The sequence below is a fragment of the Odontesthes bonariensis genome, chromosome 18 (genome assembly GCF_027942865.1).
Source record: "Odontesthes bonariensis isolate fOdoBon6 chromosome 18, fOdoBon6.hap1, whole genome shotgun sequence".
Classification (NCBI taxonomy): Eukaryota; Metazoa; Chordata; class Actinopteri; order Atheriniformes; family Atherinopsidae; genus Odontesthes; species Odontesthes bonariensis.
This window is the reverse complement of record NC_134523.1, coordinates 24,322,483-24,336,737: the sequence shown is the minus strand read 5'-3', so window position 1 is coordinate 24,336,737 and position 14,255 is coordinate 24,322,483. Positions and strand designations below refer to the sequence as shown.

Here is a 14,255-nt window from a genome sequence, read left to right as displayed (position 1 = left end):
TGAAGGTTTGAATCACTAGAGGGAGCACCCCACCACACTTGTGAATGTTGTAGGATATTTATTTATTTATTGTTTAAATCACAATAGCAATGAATAACAAATAGATACTGCAGCATATCCACAAGATATCTAGATTGCGTAGTTTACTGTGACATATAACCTCCTAGAAAATATTTACACCTTTTAATATCTACATATAAAAAAAAAAAAACAAGTTGAACTATAATACACTTGAAATCTCAATAAATACATTATTTTAAAAAGTTACTGGGCTAAGATGATCATGCGGTGTCTTCCCGTTGTTTTATACCATCAAAAACAGGCTTAAAATAATAGTTATAAAAAATGTTTAAGCATATTTACACTTTCACTTTCGTTGACAACCCCGGAGTGTCAGTTTCACCCAGATTTAAGTGACGTCGACACACTCAATAAATTCCCATTGGCTCTCTCCCACAGCCCCCACCATCTCTGTCCATTTTAGTCCACGAACAAGAGCCGATTTCGCACAGTTTGAGTGAGGAGACGAAGACGTGTCCAGAGAGAGGATTAAACTGCAGGTCACCATGAAGCTCATTTTTCTGCTTTTCCTGGGAATACACGGAGTGACGGCTGGTGAGTTCACCGTTTGTTCTGGGTTCACTGTAACTGAAAAATAAGCTTCGTATATTTATGTCGTTAAAGGTAGCGTTTGTTTGACAAATACTGATGGAAGTAACTTTGTTATATTACTGAACCTCCTTATTCGACTAATTTATAAGTCTTAAAATTAGGAAAACTTTTGACATGAAGGTTAATCTAAACTTTATAGCTTCATTTTAGAAAAAGACAAAGGCCTCCCGACTATTTATCGATGGGACAATGGATGATAGTGAAGTAATAATGTAATAACCCATTTGATTATATAATTATGATTTCTATATGACAAATATGAATGAACCCTTTGATTCATAAGCTTTAATAAGACTTCTTCAGTCGTGAAACGCTTCACCACAGTTGAGAGCGCTGTAAACTGATTGTTGTCTATTGGCTTTCTTTTCATAGACACTGAGAAACTTCCTGCTTTTACTGTACAATATTTAATAACCGCTAATGCTAATTAACACGTTACTCGTTAATTTCAGTGTAAAAAAATGTGAACTCAAAACTAGATTTTTTTTACTATAATCTATAATCAGATTGGTCATAAATGTTTTTTTTATATATAAATCCACTCAATTGTCTCAAATAACGTATTATAGGACACGTGTAATTATCACATGTATAAATCACATAGTCAAATGACAAACTGATACAGTATATTTATTAAAATTACCTGCATATGTATTCTTCATAAATATACATAGTAAATATAACACGTTTTAACCACTCAACGTTACTGTAATTTGTTGGGTCCAGTTTCATTATTCTTACATTGTATTTATTATATTTATTTAAGTTTCAGTAGTTTGCTTTTTTCAAGGGCCAGCTCAGTAAATCTGCCGATGATTTATTTTGTGTTTATTAATGATGCCTCTTGTAGATTAAATGTGTCCTCTGCATGGAGACAAAACTAGAACTTCACTTTAGATTTAGATTTTTTTTAAATGACCATTAAGTTCATGTTATTTATGAATAAGTTCCTTTAACATTATAGAGCAACAAAACGTTAACTAAACTGTGTGTTTATTCTTTTGTTATCTTCACATCAGAAGCAGTTTTGATGTCTTGAAAGTGTTTCTGAAGTGTTGCACAATAACATTTATCAGTGGTTTAAAAACTTTAATCAAGAAGCCTACAATCTAGTTCATAGCTCATTAATTTCTTCTTCTTTTTTTACAGTCACTCACTCGTTGAAGTATTTCTACACTGCTTCATCTGGAGTCTCAGGCTTCCCAGAGTATGTGTCTGTTGGGTTGGTCGATGATGTTCAGATAAGTCACTGTGACAGCATCACCAAGAGAAACGTACCCAAACAAGACTGGATGACTGCAGCTACTGCAGAGGATCCACAGTACTGGGATAGAAACACTCAGACCTGTGTGGGTAACCAGCAGAGCTTTAAAGCCGGCGTTCAAATTCTAAAGCAGCGCTTCAATCAGACTGGAGGTTCGTTTATGTTTTTGTCGATAATATTTCTCTTTTGTTCTTGTAGGATTGTTTTTTGTTTGTTTGTTTTGTTTTTTTAGTCACACACACATATTGTAACACAGTTTTATTCAGCAGTTTCTCAGAGAGACTTTTTTCTTTTTTCAGTTTACATTGAGACTCAACGCTCACTTTACTGAGTTACACTGCTGTTCTGCACTGACAAAGTTTTGGTCCATAATAATCTTAATCATTCTAATATTCTTCTGCTGCGTCATATGGCAGTGGCAACAGTATGTAGAAACAAACTACTGTGAATGACAAAATTCTGTCATTCACAGTAGAGTAAAGTGGTTAAAGAGCAAATTTGGACCACAGTGACAACAGTATAACTACATAACTACTACTATATAACTACTAAGTACTGCAGAATATTTAATATTACTGTTACAATTAATACATTTATTGACAGAATATTATTAAGGCGACTGTTTTGATTATTAGGTGATTCACTTAGCTTTGCCAAACCTTTATTAGTTAATGATTTGCAATTATTTCAGTTTAGGGCTTTCTTTGATATTAACTTACTGCTCAGTAATAATCAGCTAAACAAGCCATTTTATACATTATTTTCTCTTTTTTCTTACAGTGTGAAAATATAGAGAAAACAACCAAAACAGGGCAGTCTATTTATTGGCCATCACTTGTTTGTTCATAAAATTATATGAAATTTGGCATCAAATAACATTCAACACAAACTGAAACACATATTTACATTCATTAGAAAAAATACTAAGAGCTAAAATGTAAAATGAAATAAACTTTTTGGTTTATTTTTATTATTTTTGGTTTGAGTTTAGTTTTTCCTTACAAATCAAATTTTGTCTTTTTTTCTGAGTGGGGCTTCTCTCTATTCTGTTGCAGATGTATACCTGTACAAAATCACCCCAATAATTGTAGACTAATTTGTTATTTCAAAATAGACCTATTTCTATTCTATTTTTCTAATCTAGCGGCACTTTAAAATGATCACAATCAGCCACAAAGATGCTGAAAGACATCAGTTTTGCTCTCGTTCTGTTCTGTAAATCACACTTTGGATTAGTGATCAGTTAACCTGAGCTGCTGTGATGAGTCACAGTTTCACAGTTTTATCAGACTATCAGTGAACCTGCTGCAGTTTGTCGTGTCACTACAGGGTTAGTTGGCTCTGGATATCTACAGGTCTGCTTTGCAAGAGACTCTGATAGAAGAGTCTGCGCAGTTATCTGCGTCCATGCTTTGTCTTTGTTCATGTGAAGTTATAATTGGTTTGTAGAAGTGAATTCACAACGGTTAACAGACCAGAGTGCAGATTTTACTCTGTTCAGTGTCTGTAGCTGATAAGAAGCTAATTGTAGGTAGCCACATATCAGACTTATGATAAGAAATATAAAATAATAAATAATAATGACAGCCTCACAGGTTTTGGAGGTATTTTATCAGCACTTCTGCTGTCTGTAATACCCACAATGCCTTGTTTTTTCACTTCTGCTGACATCACAATCCCATTTTACATTCAAAGAGCCTTTATACCAGCAAGATGACATATTTTAAGCTGCACTAAGATTATAAAATGATAAGAGTTCTGGTCTCCAAAGTGGGCGTGGCATAAGTGTTTCAGACGCAGCCTGGATGGATAAAAGTACATTTAGATGAGCTTTGTATGATTTTATCAATAAAAGATAAGTTGCATAAAGAGTACATATCATAATACACTTGTAGGTTATATTTGGGTTATATATCAAAACTTTTACAAAGAGGTTTTTGTGTTGTCAGATTTCAGCCTCAAACAAAGTAAATTTTCTCCTGATTTGTTGGTCTGGAAAATATCAGTTTAGTGTCAGAATCTTCAGAAGATGTTTGTCTTGTTTAAAATGGGTCCAACGTTTCTTTCAGAGACTGTGGGGTGAAAGAAATGATCAGAATCTGTGTTCATGCTCACGTCTCCATTAGAATGAACAGACTCAGGACCTGCTGCTGGTCTCCTAAAGGGGCGTGTCAGTCGGGGTAAACCATGTGACACAGACACAGGAAGTGACTCTTCATCGGGGCGTCTCCTCTCTGAACATCTCTGACTGTGTTTGGATTGTTCACTTTTCTCTCTCATCCATTTCACAGTGTTGGTTATATCGAGGACTCGTTTTGGAGAATCAGGGAGGAATTCTGACGTGGAGCTAAGCTAACAGCTACTCAGAACACGGCGGCCAGAACAGAGAATTTTATCCAACTTAAACATCTCAAACCTCAAAGGTTTCATAGCAGTTAGAGCAGTTATATAAAATGATTTCACACCGCCTCACTCTTTAATCAGTTATTCACCCTGTCGCTCCTTTTTAACCAAAATAACGCCCACGTTGCTGCACTTCATTGTGTGCACGTGGCTGGAGAAGCTTTCCTGCTGCTGATCAGCTGAGGCTGATACCAAAATACCAACTACAAGACAGTAAGAGTGAGAGAGAAGCCTGTAACAGCACCGACACGGACCATCTTTTAAATGTGAGCAGAAGTGACGCCCAGCAGGAAACTATCCAACAAGTCTGACTCAACTCCTGACAGATTCAGCAAACACACACCTAAAGACAGACCGTACCAGCTGGGATCTGTTAGAAAAGTAACATTTCTTTATGTTTCACCCCGTAGCTCACTGACATATTTCACATGTTTCAGGTCCTTTACAGTCTTTATGAACACAAATTAAACTCCACCAACTACAGGCTGCATTACATTAACTCTACTGTTCTGATCACACTTTGTTCATCGATGATAAACACAGAGTTGGACGACAGTTTGGATCAGTTTGACTTTGTTTAACGGCGGCGTGTCAGTGGAGTAATAAACACACACAGAGCTGAAATTATTAGTCAGCAGTGAACTGATCATAAAACCATAAATATTCCCAATCAGATAATCATTAAACTCTTCCATCAACACGAAACATGAAACATTTCCTGGTTTCTGTTTCTCAGATATGAACATTTCACTGTTTTCTCTGTTTAATGTGATTAAAGTTAAATGAACAACTTGTTGGTTGAAAAGAAGAAAGAATCAGTTTAAAAATTCATCTTCAGGCTTTAATTTATTTAATTTTCTTTAGTTTCTTGAAGTTTTACAGTAAAATACTGTATAAGCAGTATTTATGAAATAAATGAAATAATCCATAATGTGTAGGAGAACACAGATTAGATTAAATAAACTCTGTCCTGATGCACAGCAGCTGGGTTTCCATTCACTAGAGAAACAAATCTGAAGGAATATTTTTAAAAGAACTGAAAAAATAAATGTGAATCAGAAACATTATTAAATCAGAATAACTCTGCGGAGCTGCCGACAGTGAGCTGCCTCAGAATAACTTCACAGTAGAAACCTTGTAGTCGCAGATATTATATCAGTTTAACAGCACACAGCTGATAGAGGAATATTAGAGCCTTGTTTGTTAAACTGGAGATCAGGGCCATAAAGGAGGCACAGGCTGCGTCTGACGGGTCCTCATATAACACGAGTGTTTTAATTAACCTGCCTGACTGGATACAGTGGAAGATGTCTCATACAGGATCGATCTTTATCTCACAGTTAACAGATCAGCCTGTTCATTGTTAAAAACACACAATGATTCAGAAAAGGTTTGTCAGTTATTTCCTCGTTGCTTCACAGGACATTAAAGATCGGTGACTTTGACGATCATCATCAAAGTAGATTAATGAAAATATTGTAACTGGACGAGCAACAACGAGGAGGAAAATCAGTTTGTTCCCTAAACGTGTAACTAAAGTGGTATAAAGTTAATTTAGTCTGAATAAGAAGTAAAGAAATGTGGTGCCACGAACCGTTCAACATCAACTGCAGCTCAAATTTATTTAAGTTTAATTATGATGATTTACAGGTTAAAATGAAAAGAAATCCTAATCTCAGATCACAGCTCCTACGTCCTGTTTGCGAGTTTGTTCTTAAATCAGAGGGATGTTTCAGGGGCGGGGCTTCTCTCTGCTGCTCTCCTATTGGTCAGATGAGCTGTCAGTCACTTCCTGCAGGCAGCTCTGGGAAGTGACCACAGACCTCTGATGCTGTTAGCATTCAGCCAGCAGCTCTCACCGAAAGATGAGAGTTAAGGTGTTTCCACTTCTGTTTCCATCTCTGATATATGAAACCTCACTGCTGACATTAGAAAACCTTTAAGGAAAATATGTGACTGTTCTCTTAAGTTTCTGACTTTTACTGTGAGCTAACACTAACTAGCTTGTTAGCTCACTTCCTGCAGGCTCAAACCAGCTGAATCTGAAAACACTGTTTAACACTCTGTGTTTTCAGGCTGATTTGGTAAAGATCTCCAACCAAACGGAAACACCCAATCAGAGTAAAAAAATGTCCAAATGTGTTCTTGTTCCTTTTTAGTTGAGAAATATAAAAACTGTAGATGACAGCCGACATGTGTGGAGCAGTTTGACGGACAGTCTGATCTGGTTAAAGCTCAGTTCAGTCCTCTGCTGCTCTCCATCATCACCTACACTGTGTGTTCACGTTCACACTCACTGTGTAACTGCTCTCATTCAGTTATTTTTCTGTCTCTGCTGTCAGACGAGTGAATGAACACAAACGCTGATCTGATCGCGGATCATAAATGTTCAGTGAAGCAGGAAAATCGAACTCCTGTCCTGTTATTCTGTACGTTCATTAAAAACACAGCTTTTCTTCTCAGTCTGTTCTCTGACTCTCAGAATGAGACGAGGACATGATTTAAAGTTTTCAGTGGGACACGTTTTAGTTCATGTTGACAGGTTAGAGTTGGACTGCTGCTGCTGTGGGAGGATGAAGAGATGGAGACACGATCCTCCTCTTAGTTCCTGAAAACAGTAAAAAAATGAAAAACACGTCATCCTGTAGCTACAAGAAAGTAAAACTACATCAGTGTGTGTTAACAGTGAAGCTCAGCAGTTAAAACAAACAGTAAATCCCCACTAAAGCAGCAGTTTTAGAGGTTTTCCTTCCCATTTTCCAGACTGGATGAAATAAATGTGGAAAACACAGTAACAGTGTGTTCAGTCTGCTCAGACAGGGTTCAGTTTCTGTGCTGCAGCTCCTCTTTAAGCCTCTCTGTCAGCACACAGCACAGCTGCTGTTATCAAGCTGCTTTTATGTCCACTTTGTCCTTCATGATCGTAAAACAGTGATTTAAGGAGCGTCTCAGCACCACAGTGCAGGAGTCACAGTTCGTCTGGTTAGCGGGGAACGTTCACATTTATGAGCCTCGGTCAGATTTCTGCTCATTCAGTCGTCTGACAGCAGAAACAGGAAAATAATTCAGTGAGAGCAGCTGAACTGTGTGTTCATTAGAATGCACTGATGTTATAGCTGATGATGGAGAGGACTGATGGCGGCTTTAAGCAGCTCAGACCGTCTGTCAAACCTTCAGCAACAGTTTTTATTGTCTGAGCTGAAGAGGAAGAAGAAAATATTTCATCATGTTTTCCTCTGATGAGGCGACTCAGTGTGGCTGAAAGTCTTTACCAACAGCATGAAAACACATCATGTTCAGCAGCGTTTTAGATTCAGCTGCTTTACAGAGAACGGGCAACTACGCCATGAGCGCACTGCATTCTGGGTAGCAGTCGGCAGGTTAGCGAACAGGCGTCTTTGTGCAGCTGCGGGAAGTCTTTACAGTAACTGTGAGCGCACAGAAACATCAGAGAGGAACTAAAGGAGGAGAAACTCACAGATGGAAGATCAAGAGTAAAAATCATGACGGTTAACAGACCAGAGTGCAGATTTAACTCAGTGTCTGTAGCTGATAAGAAGCTAACTGTAGGTAGCCAGGTATCAGACGTATGATAAGAAATGTGAAATAATAACTAATAATGAGAGCTTCACAGGTGTTGGAGGTATTTCATCAGTTTAACTCAGAGGAAGTGGTTATTCTCCATCGTTTTAACTTGATAAAACTTCCCTGTTCCACCTTCTGTTACTACAACACTTCTGATGTCTGTAATACCAAAAAAATGCCTTGTTTTCTTCACTTCTGCTGACATCACAATCCCATAAAACTCAAGGAGCCTTTATACCAACAAGATGGCGTATTTCAAGCTGCACTAAGATTACAAAATAATAATAAGAGTTCTGGTCTCCAAAGTGGGCGTGGCATAAGTGTTTCAGACGCAGCCTGGATGGATAAAATTACATTTGGATGAGTATTGTATGATTTTATCAATAAAAGATAAGTTGCATAAGGAGTACATATCATAATACACTTGTGTGTAGGTTATATTTGGGTCATATATTAAAACTCAGAGGATTTTGTGTTGTCAGATTTCAGCCTCAAACAAAGTAAATTTTCTCCTGATTCGTTGGTCTGGAAAATATCAGTTTAGTGTCAGAATCTTCAGAAGATGTTTGTCTTGTTTAAAATGGGTCCAACGTTTCTTTCAGAAACTGCGGGTGAAAGAAATTATCAGAATCTGTGTTCATGTTCACGTCTCCATTAGAATGAACAGACTCAAGGGCGGTTTATGGTCGGAAACCAGGTCGTCTGCGTGTGTGTCGCAGTTAACGCAGACATGCCCCCCCCCTACGCAGACACTCTGGTGCACCTCCGCAAAATTGTAACTCACCGCAGACAGCGCCGCAGATATCGCCCCACGGAGGAGAGAAAGGAGGCCTCTGATTGGTCAACTCTACATCCGCTCTACACTATGCGTATTTCCGGTTTGCTAACCGGCTAATGGTGACGCTAACTGTGACAATTCTTTCGCCTCTCTGCCAGCTCCAGTAGTAGCAATATTTCTTCTATTTCTAGATCGATCAGCTGCATCTCAATCAAAGTGCGCATTCGTCCAGTCGCCATTGTTGTTGAATGACCTCCGTAACCGTAACACCCACAATCCTAGCTTGTTCGTGATTGTCCCTCTTGCGTTGTGGCGTGGAATTAACATAGCGCAGACCGCGCTTCAAAATTGGGCATAAATCAAAAATAACTGTGTCATACCTGCGACAAGCTCACTGCAACACACTGCTGCGAGAGTATGCACGGCCCTTCAGGACCTGCTGCTGGTCTCCTAAAGGGGCGTGTCAGTCGGGGTAAACCATGTGACACAGACACAGGAAGTGACTCTTCATCGGGGCGTCTCCTCTCTGAACATCTCTGACTGTGTTTGGATTGTTCACTTTTTACTCTCATCCCTTTATAGTGTTGGTTATATAAAGTACTCATTAGTGAACAGACAGCCGCTGAATCATTTCAGACACCATTTGAATTCAGCGGGACTTCATCATTAAAAACTCAATATTCATAGTTGCATATTCTATAAATGCCAGCAGGATTTTTACAAACTGATTCTAAAGGTGTTGACTTAAATATTTCCTGACACAAATCTCTGTCCATCTAAAACATTTTTAATAACAACTAAAAGAACATTGTGGGTTTCCACCTGCACAAATATAGATTGTAACTGAAACTATGTCAATAATCCTCAATATTCCTATTATCAACACATATAAACCCTGAAAAACAAACAAGTTTTACAGACTAAGCGGCCGCATAGTAGGAGTTTGCCTTTTTCATAAGTTTTAAAGGTGAGCTACACTATATCGTATTCATCAGAGGTTCACTCCACATGACTTTTCTGTATTGAGGCACAGCACGTCCATAATGTAACAAAACATATGTAGTGTTTAAGCAGTAACTGTTCACTGATATCCTGCAGAAAATCAGTTTTGTTTGTCAAATCATCACTTTGTTGTATAAAAGTTAAACATTTCCTGGGTCCTGGTTTTTAAATTTTTTAAATGGTGAGTAATTTGTTTCTTTTAACTTTTTTTCTGACATTTTTAAAACAGTTAATCATTTAGTAAATAATTAGAATTAAAAAGATTTATTGTTAACCAGCGAAGCCTTGTGATCAAACATTGGATTGAAACTCTCCATCAGTGACGGCTCCTGGATAAAACTCAGAACAGTCTGTAGTCGGGGATGTTTCACAGGAAGAGGATATTTGTTAAATGATCAGTTCTCTGTAGAGTTTCAGAGGATGGGATGTTATGTTCAGGATCGGGTTTAACTTGCATCTGATTGTCAGGGCACCTCCTCAGTAAGTGAAGCTCAGTCAGACCTTCTTGGTTCAAGAAAGAGCAAATAAAATTATGAGTGACCGTGCTGGATCTTACATAGATTTTCTCTACTATCTCTCTCTCTGTCTTTCAGGTATCCACTTATACCAAGAAATGGTTGGATGTGAGTGGGACGATGAGACTGGAGAGGTTAAAGGATTTAATCAGTATGGTTATGATGGTGACGACTTGGTAGTATTTGACCTCAAAACAACCTCATGGGTCGCTCCAAAACAACAAGGTGTCATCACCAAACACAAGTGGGACAAAAACAAGGCTAATACTGACTACTGGATCAGTTACCTCTCCCAGATCTGTCCTGAGTGGCTGAAGAAGTATGTGGCCTATGGGAAGAGCTCGCTCCAGCGAACAGGTAAAATCACATCACCTGTTTTAGTGAAATGGATACTGTGTTCATCAGCCTCCTCTATATCTTATATTACATTATCTTATATTATATTAAACTTGTTAGTCTGTCTCTTTCCTCCTCAGAGCTCCCCTCAGTGTCTCTCCTCCAGAAGTCTGCCTCCTCTCCAGTCAGCTGCCATGCTACAGGTTTCTATCCTAACGGAGCTGATCTGTTCTGGAGGAGAGATGGAGATGAGATTCATGAGGGTGTGGTCAAAGGAGAGGTCCTCCCCAACAATGATGGAACCTTCCAGATGAGTGCTGACCTGAAACTTTCAGACACACCTGAAGAGTGGGGGAGGTACGAATGTGTGTTTCAGCTCTCGGGTGTCAAAGACGACCTCATCACCAAACTGGAGAAAAGAAGACTCAGGGGTAACGGTAAGAATGGAATACGATGACACTGAACTCTCATTAAAACATCATTATCTATGTTCTGCTGGTTTTTTCTTGTTCAGCACACTTTCTCTGCAGAGCGGCCTGATCATGACACAGTTTGTTCTCGCTGATCTCTCAGTCTTCAGTGAGTAGTTTCCTCGGTATAAAAGCAGCAGGAAACCTGAAAGTGTTTCCTGTGAAAGTGAAGTGAACAAAACTTTTATTTGAAATTTATTTTTATACCTTTTTTAACACACATACAGTATTTCCACTTGCATTTCCGTGCATCCAGTCCATAATCCAATGACCCTGTGATTCAACAGAATGAATAATTTTGTTTCAGGTTCAGGTTCAGATTTCCCCGTTGCTGCTGTTGTTGGAGTTCTTGTGGGAATACTTGTCCTGGCAGGTGTTGTTGCTGGTGGAGTCTTCTACTGGAAAAAAGGAAATCATGGTGAGGAAGAAAGATGTTCTTCCATCAGGAAGTCAGTTTTAAATGTATATGACATATCCTCGTGTTGGCTGTTGTTGCCTTTTTAACTACATCTCTGAGTCAGTACTGTGTGAAATTAGACTTTTTTATATTGCAGATGGTTAAAAGTTGTTATTTTTAGGCTGATTCTATTGTAATCTCCTTTAATTAATTTTCTCAAATGCTTTTTTTCTTTTTCAGGGTTTAAACGAACCAACAGTGAGTATTTTTAATAATATTTTGATAAGAGTTTTAAATAACGCATTTTTAAGATCAATCAGAGCAATCTGGCAGCATCAGTTATATTAAAATATGAATATCCTTTTCATGTGAAATTGTTTTGCTTTGCAGCTTCTGACACTTCATCCTCTTCTCGTGAAGATCCAGACTCCAAGAAAGTGAGTACATCAGTACGTTATACTGTTGAATTGTTCCAGGTGAAATCACATTTAAAATATGTTGCTGTCGTTTGATGTTTGAAATAAAAACTGCGTCGTTTGAGAAATGGTGAGTTCAATATTTCTGTTGACCTTTTCTTCACAGGAGGACAACGAAAAGCAGACGATGATGGGCGCCAACTGTTGAACGTGCCAACAAAAATAAATCATTCGGTTTCTGAGGTCTCTGCTTCTAATTGAAAAATGAGCAAAAACAAAGTTTTAAGTGGAAATCAAACGGTAAAATGTGCAAAAATTCACTCTCAAAAGACGATTTCTGAGAGTTTGTTGCTGATCATCATTTTTACTGTTTTCTTAGATCCACTTTTCATTCTTGTTCATTGACATTTGTTTGTTGTTGTTGTTGTGACTTCTGCTAAATGCAACTCTGTTTGTTAAATGTGAGGAAGTCAGAGCCAGCATGAGTTTTACTCTGTAGGTAAATCTTTCTTGAGTCGATCATAGCTGGAGAATCAGCTGTCAGCAGATGCTTCTGGACACTGTTCACTTCAGCTGGGCCATGTTTGTTGTGTCTTTATTAAAACAGGAGACCATTAAATATAAACACTTCTGTAGATGATTCACCTTTTTAATTGGAACAAATCCTTGAAACAATTAAGATCAGGTGAACTTGTAAGATGCCAGTTTGTCTGATTTGTCTGAGATCTTTACTGCTGTTTGTTGGGGTTTAAATATATTTGAAGTTTTTTGCTCTTTTGTTCCCAATTTGAAAATCTCAATCATGTGTTAATACTTACAATATTGATTTAAACTGAAAGGTATTTTATAATCTTTGGGTTCTTTAGAATAAAGAGGTTGTTTCTTTTAATTTATGTCAAAGCTTCTTTTCAAAGCTCCTGTTGTATCTTCTGTTATTATAGTTTGTGTTTGGGATTAATGACAACATAATACATAGTGAAGCATTCCAGATTTATACTAGAAGATGTATTGAGGGGTTTGAAAATTAATAAAGTTCTTTAACAGGAAAAAAACTGTTGAAGTGTCTTCATTTTTTGAAGCCCAAAGATCTTTCATAACATAAAAGGATCTTTATAAGAATCATCTTATCAGAGGTATTTTCCACTTGTCAGGAAGCAGTGAAGCTGTTCATTTATGGGAAGTCATTTTTAAAGCATCTCACCCAATTTCATCCTTTTTTAGAAGAGGTTTTAGGTTAGATTTAAATTTCCCTTAATTGTCAGAATCTGAAACTTCTTGAAGCTTCCATTTCACAGGTAGAAATAAAAACATCCATCTCAGCTCCAATCGGACAAATGAAGGCTAGCCGCAAATTCAACATGGCAGACTCACCAGGTGTTGGCAATCGCTCATCAACCTCCAGGTGTTGGCAATCGCTCATCAACCATTCTGATCCACATATAAGGCGCTCCTGCATGGGGCTTTACCGGTTCTTCGGCAAGCTGCATGCATTAGCTCTCGCTTGTTGGTCAACCCCACAGGAGTATCATGTCTGACTCGGATTCTGACGCTGCTCAGAGGCCTCCGAGCCGTCATTCTGGCATTTCCAAACCTGCTTTACCCGCTCCCTTTCGTCGGAGCGCCCGGCTCGCTCCTCTCTCTGCTGCCGGCTCTTCAGCATCTGTTCTCCGGTCCAAGAGCATCCGCCCAGCCGATGGCCTCGGCTCCGATCAGCTCGCATCTTTGGCAGAGCTTCTCCAAACCGGCGATTCATCCACTCCTTCCCCACCCACAGCTGGTAAGGTCCAAGAAGCGATCCCCGCCTCCGGCTAAGCGAAGCCGAGGCCGTCCCCGCCCTCCGGTTCCTCCGCTCCAGCTGCGGGGCCCACCTCAGCCGCGAGCCGCTCGGATTATTCCGCCCCGGTTGGTTCTCCGCTGCCTTCGACTTCTGCCCCCCCCCCCCCCCCCCCCTCCCCCCCCCTCCCCCCTCATCAGTCATCTCTCATTGTGTCTGGGCGCACCTCACACAGCTACTTTCGTCCCGGATCAATGAAATATTGTTTTTAAAAGATTTTAGCCACTCTGAGCTACTCCGGACATTAGTTTCGGATTGGGGCAGCTACCTCCGCAGCCGTCCAGGGTGTTCCTGAGGCATCTCTCCAACAGCTCGGTTGCTGGTCTTCGGCAGCCTACTCCTCCTGCATCCGTCCAGACCTTCAATCCGTGCTCGCTGCTCAGCGCTCGCTCAGCTTATAGGTAAGCTCTCGCAACTACTGGTGGTGGAGTCCTTCAGCTCTAATTGTCGCTTCTCTCTGGCAGCACTATCTCTTTGGCAGAAAAGGGGGCTTTCGATCTCTATGGCAAATCAAGTGAGCTCACTCTCCCCGTTCTCGCACTTCCCCTGCAGCCCAGGCGGGCTCACTGTTCCTGCCGCAGCC

The 14,255-nt window shown here is 39.3% G+C and overlaps 1 protein-coding gene across 1 annotated transcript; it reads left to right on the top strand.

Annotated features, from left to right (window-relative positions):
- Positions 1–500: 500 nt before the first annotated feature.
- LOC142368290 (major histocompatibility complex class I-related protein 1-like) lies at positions 501–12,881 on the top strand. The gene is made up of 8 exons (XM_075450418.1): positions 501–615; positions 1,822–2,088; positions 10,298–10,576; positions 10,696–10,992; positions 11,333–11,443; positions 11,663–11,680; positions 11,813–11,859; positions 12,005–12,881. Exons 1-8 carry the CDS (start codon positions 567–569, stop codon positions 12,044–12,046), a joined length of 1,110 nt encoding a protein of 369 aa, XP_075306533.1. The 5' UTR covers positions 501–566; the 3' UTR covers positions 12,047–12,881.
- The last annotated feature ends 1,374 nt before the right edge of the window (positions 12,882–14,255 follow it).

Bases quoted from the DNA above. Each gene is read 5' to 3' on its own strand.
- LOC142368290 (XM_075450418.1), top strand. From the start codon at position 567: ATGAAGCTCATTTTTCTGCTTTTCCTGGGAATACACGGAGTGACGGCT. The intron at 616-1,821 runs GTGAGTTCACCG...CTTTTTTTACAG, and splicing joins AATACACGGAGTGACGGCTG to TCACTCACTCGTTGAAGTAT. The intron at 10,993-11,332 runs GTAAGAATGGAA...ATTTTGTTTCAG, and splicing joins AAGAAGACTCAGGGGTAACG to GTTCAGGTTCAGATTTCCCC.